The sequence below is a fragment of the Macaca thibetana genome, chromosome 8 (genome assembly GCF_024542745.1).
Source record: "Macaca thibetana thibetana isolate TM-01 chromosome 8, ASM2454274v1, whole genome shotgun sequence".
Lineage (NCBI taxonomy): Eukaryota > Metazoa > Chordata > Mammalia > Primates > Cercopithecidae > Macaca > Macaca thibetana.
In genome coordinates, this window is record NC_065585.1 from 32935008 (window position 1) to 32941007 (window position 6000).

General features: G+C 32.4%; 1 protein-coding gene across 5 annotated transcripts in view; it reads left to right on the forward strand.

Annotated features, from left to right (window-relative positions):
• Positions 1 to 5683, forward strand: part of CSMD3 (CUB and Sushi multiple domains 3) — a 1234985-nt gene extending 1229302 nt beyond the window's left edge. For all 5 annotated transcript variants that reach the window (XM_050802135.1, XM_050802136.1, XM_050802137.1 and 2 more), the window contains one exon: positions 3682 to 5683. In XM_050802135.1, the coding sequence (XP_050658092.1) occupies positions 3682 to 3841 (160 nt within the window). In that variant the 3' untranslated portion in view covers positions 3842 to 5683. The remainder of the gene's footprint in view (positions 1 to 3681) is intronic.
• Positions 5684 to 6000: the final 317 nt, after the last annotated feature.

Here is a 6000-nt window from a genome sequence, read left to right on the forward strand (position 1 = left end):
TCATTGAAAAACTTATTTCCCCTAACCACCCCTGCAACACTACATACAAGGTAACAAAAGTGCTCTTTTAAATTGCACAAGTATTCAGTGTAACCTTTCTTTTGCCTGTCCATTTCCTGACGTGGACCTAATTATAGAAGTTATTTCTACATTATCTATAATGAGACTTTAGAGACAGAAAATCTAGGTTAAAGTTTAAATTGAAGAGGTAATATCTACTGCCAGATACATTTAGAAAACTAGGAAGAAGCTTGTGTTCAAACCTCTTAGTTCACATAAAAACACTAACTGATTTTACCCAGGCAGACAGATGGCAAAATCCTCTAATCTACTCATTCATCTTCTGTTGCTTTTTGGTGAATTGTAATTAATATATTTGTGATAGATCTAATACATAGCTGTACATATTATTAGTAGATCCTGTTCTCTCAGTCCATTACAAATCCTGGTGAGTGCTTTACTATGTCCCACTATTTGGGACACTCCCTTATTAAGAGAAAATATGTGGGTAGCCAGATAATTAAATGACTATAACCTAAATGCCTTTCCTCCAAAATTGATTTTTTTTTTTTTTGAGACGGAGTCTCGTTCTGTCGCCCAGGATGGAGTGCAGTAGCACAATCTCAGCTCACTGCAAGCTCCACCTCCCGGGTTCACACCATTCTCCTGCCTCAGCCTCCCGAGCAACAGCTGGGACTACAGGCACCTGCCACCACGCTCGGCTAATTTTTTGTATTTTTAGTAGAGATAGGGTTTCATCTTGTTAGCCAGGATGGTCTCAATCTCCTGACCTCGTGATCCGCCTGCCTCGGCCTCCCAAAGTGCTGGGATTACAGGTGTGAGCCACCGCAAAATTGATATTTTCATTTGGGGTCATTCTGCAACATCTAAGAATGATTTATTTAGTATTATATAAATGCGTACTGAAAGTGAATTACCAGCTACTTAGGTCTAGCCAATATCAGATTTTATTGATAGATAAAGAATAATCACTAAATTTATTTATAGGACAACCTATGTCAACTTTTTAAAAATTGTGGTAAAATAGATATGACATAAACTTCACCATTTTAACCATTTTAAAGACCACAATTCAGTGGCATTTAGTGCATTTGCAGTCCCATACAACCGTCGTTACTGTATATTTTCAAAATATTTTGGAACCCCAAAAATGCCAAAGGGAAACTGTACTCATTAAGTTGTCACTCCTCACTCCTCTCACCCAGTTGCAGGTAACTACAAATCTGTTTGCTTGTTCTGCATATATTTTACATAAATGGAATCATACAATATGTGACATTTTGTATCTGGCTTCTTAAACTTAGCAAAATGTTTTCCAATTTTATCCATGTTATAGCATGCATCAGTAATTCATTCTCTTATATGGCTAAATCATATTCCATTGTATGGATGAATGTGTCCATTCATCAGTTGATGGACATTTGAGTTGTTTCTACCTTTTGACTACTGTGAATAGTGCTGCTGTACACATTTGTGTATAAGTTTTTGTTTGAACACTTATTTTCAGTTCTTTTTGGTATATACCCAGGAATGAAATTACGGGAATATGTGGCAATTCAATGTTTAATTTACTGAGTAACCGTCAAGCTGTTCTACACAGCAGTGGCACGATTTTCCACTACTGTCGACAATGGATAAAGGTTTTGCTTTGTCCAGAGCCTAACCAACACTTGTTATTTTCTGGGTTTTGGGGGCTTTTGTTTGTCTTTTGTTTTTCATTATAGCCATCCCAGTGTATGTGAAGCTTTATCTCATTGTGGTTTTGATTTCCATTTTCATAATTATAAGTGATGTTGAGCATCTTTTTATGTGCTTGTTGGCCCTTTGTCTATCTTTGTTGAAATGCCTATTCATTGTTCATATATAACTTGGGTTGTTCGTCTTATTTGATTGTAAGAATTCTCTATATATTTTAGACACTAGACCCTTATCAGATATGTTTTGCAAACATTTTCTCCCTTTCCATGGGTTGTATTTTCACTGTCTTGAGAGTGTTCTTTGATGTACAAAAGTTTTCCATTTGATGAAGTTAAATTTATTTTTTTTCCTCTTACCTGTACTTTTGATGTTAAATCCAAGAAACCATTGCCAAATTCAAGGCCATGTGTTTTTCCTAAGAGTTTTATTGATTTAGCTCTTGTGTTTAGGGCTTTGATTCATTTTGAGTTAAATTTTATTCATGGTGTGAAGTTTTAAATCTTGATGATATTTTCCTTCAAGTTGTTGTTGAATATCAAGAAAGGGCAATTATTTTGTATCTTCATGATTATTACCTAATCAGAAGGCAATGATGTTGCTTTTGGTTTTTATTTTAGATCTAGTTTTGAAAAAAAATGTGATCCAGTAGAATTATAGTATTAGACACACCTAGTAAGAGCAAGTTATTAGCTTTCTCCCAATAACCTTAGGTAGTTTCTTTTATAATTATTGTCATAGAAATCACCTAATATTTTGGAAATATAGATAAATTCAGAAAATGCATTAGTGACAGTAAAATAATATAACGGCATTACAAATTACAATAAAATTAATAGTTAAAATTTGATTGTTCAGTATAAACAACACCAGAGTTGAGAAACGAATTTATTTTAAGATATATCCGTTTTAGGAATTAGGCCCCAGAAGCAAATAGCAGCAAGTCTGTCTGTCTTCCATTGCAAATGTGAGCAAGTTATATATGCTTTGTGGGAAAGATAAACAAGATTAGCATTAGTCAAAGGTGGAAGAAATAAAGAAATGAATCAGAATTTCAAGACCAGCATCCTCAACCAACTAACCCAGAATTCATGTGTCTGGTTAACTTAGTGTCAGTAATCTTTTAGAAATTATTTTCACTACTTGAGTATGAGTGTAGCCATTTCTTCTTTGACTTTTTGAATTTGCATACTTTAATGTGTACCATTTAAAAAATAAAATTGAGTGTTCATGTTTTGGGATACTCCAAAGTACCTTTCCAAATTAAGCCTCAGCATTAATTGTGTACTTTTCAGGGAATCTCCTTCTCTTTTTAGTGTGGAAGAGACTTTTAATTCAAGTTTCAGATTAAATTTTACCTCCTAAAACATACTTTTTTCTATTACCTTTCCTAAAGTGGCTTCCAGTTACTTTTCATATTAACCATTTTCCTTTTCATCATCATAATTCTCATTAGCTACTATTTTTGGTTTTATTTATTTTAATTTATTCTTGTTTTCTATCACTACAGTGTGAACTCCCTGAAAGTAAAGACTAGTCTTTTAAAAAAAAATTATATACCCAATGCCTAGAATCATGACTGGTGTGTAATAGATGTTCAGTAAATATTTGATGAACAAATAAATAGCAATGAGACTTAAATCCATCATCATTATTTATACCATAAATGATAAGTCATAATAATTCCTAATTTTGTAGTAAAAAAATTTATTATAGCCATATCATTTATTTATATTTATGTTAATAATATTGATGCTGTATATAAATATGTATTATATGTAAAATTAAAAGTCACTCAAGTTTTTAAAGTAACAAGGAAATTGTTCAAGATTGACTTACTGTGTTTATGATGTCTCAATATTTTTAAGTTACATTATTTGCTAATGCTGTACATTACATTTGAGCTGTAGTCTGGTATTTCTGTAAGAAAGTTAACACATAGCTAATCAATGTTCTCATCAACAGGACTGCACCTAAAACACAGTATACAGGATGTTCAGTTCATGAAAATAATAATGGCCAAGCAGCTTTTGAAAATCCCATGTATGACACCAACACGAAGTCAGTGGAAGGGAAGGCAGTACGATTTGATCCCAACTTGAACACGGTTTGCACAATGGTATAACGAGGCAACAGAAGCTTGGAAATCGACACACAAAACAGTGCACATTTAGTTCACTGCTAAAAAAAAATTAAAGCACACTTTTCAGGACTTGCTGGGTCACCTTTTCCTGAGGAATGATACAGAAGAGTGTTTTTTCATAAACTGGACCATAATTCTTCATGTTTACCATGGAGAGTTTTACAGAAATTTGGCTGCACTCTGAGAGTGCTTACTCACAGTTTATTTGCTTTTTTTAAAAAGGAGATTATTCTAAAACATAAACTTATTTGCATATATTGGAGGAGCATCCACTATCAGTATTTCTGTGCTTTATAAACTATATTAGAGGGACTGGGTTTAAAAAAAAAAAAGATATAGGGTAGAAATAAGAGCTATACTTACAAGAGTCAATAGATCACTGACTTCTCTTTAACTGTCCTGAGCTACATCATGCCCACAAATCTGTCTTTCATACCACTCTATCTGCCATTCGTTCTTGTTAATTGAGACATTGTTTTCCTTATTTAAGATTGAGTTATGACTTTAAATGTTTACGAGCTAATTTATGTCTCGGAAGAAATAAGGTTGCCCATTCCAATTTGAATCTTTCTGTTTTTTATTCTTTAGTATTGTATTGCTCTTCTTCTTTTGGACTGGTTGTCATAGTTTCTGCAAATGGCAAGTTCATTGTGCTACTCTCCTGATTTCCCCATTATGGAGTAACCAGTATTATTCAGTGAGCTATGGGGTAGTGTTTAACTCCATGCTTCAATATGTTTTTTTCCTATTTATTTTTATTATTTTTTAATCCCAAATGTGATAGTAGCTTCAATATGTTTTGTCACCCAAAAACCATTTGGCTGGCAAAAATTGTCTAGAAAGATTATTATTTTGCAGTTATCTGAGACACCAAACTTACCAGCCTTCATTTTACAATATTTTTGAAAGACCAAATAAAATGTCCTAATAATCTACTCTATTTATATCTACATTTCCTTCCAGTTGAGTCTTCAAATTTACTGTTATTTTGACACTTTTAACTTTCATTTAACAATGGATTAGAAAAACATTTTGGTCTAGCCATTAAACATAATGACTGAAAAAAATTGTTATTATAAATCACCAATATAAATTTATTGCCTAAAATTGTGGACTTATCATATTTTTATATATTTTTAAATTTCCATACCTTTATTCTTAAACACCAAGTTTCAGATACAACAGGTTTCTTTCAATGTCAAATTAAGATATGTATTTGTAAGTTATTGGTGGCTCATTTAAACTGTATCATACAGCAATGCCAGCATTTTTATTTAATAGGTCATTGTCTTCCTTTTATAGCATGTTTTACTTCATTGAATGAAATCATGTACCCAGTGTTAACTCTTTGTTGTTGTCCCTTTCAAATATGGATAACTCTGTGAACAGTCTCGACTTTTTGAATCATGAGACAGAGTGCCTAAGAGAAACCCTTGCACCTGGGAGCGCTGCTTGGATCTATCTCTACAACATTTAGTGAATTTCTTGTAAACCACTTTGAGATACATTGTTTTGGAAATTCATACAATTTTCTCAACATTGTACTCTACTGGCAGGATGCAGTTTTAAATTTTATGCCATCAGTTATTTATTCTTGTTTATTCAAATGACTGCAATAACAATGATTCATTCATTAATGTTAAGGCTAATACATTTAAGATCTTGTTTAAACAATGTTTCTTCTGCAACTGGCTACTCCTCTTATATTAATGCATACACTTTTGTAAAGAAGTATATTTTTATGAAAAGAAACTTTGTAAAAGTATGATGTAAATTTTCAGTGCAATGTAAACAAAATAAAAATGGATAATTGCTTTTGTAAAATGTGTTTTTTCTTCCCCAAAATAAACTGCAACTGTTCAGGTTAGTAAAAGAAATGAACAGCGCACATTCATTTGTTGTTTTTAAAAGTTCCCAAACTGCATATTCTATACATTTAGTTAGCAACATAATGAAATATGAGTGTTTTTCTTCTTTAAATTCCATACTTCCTCAATTATGACACTTTTGGGAAAATTGATTCTAAGTAAATACAGTAGTAACATAAGAACTTCATCTTATGTTGAATGAGTGGTTTGCTAGAAAAAGAACAAGAATCCCATCTTAGAAGTTTCCTTAAATGCTAATATTTAACGGTACGG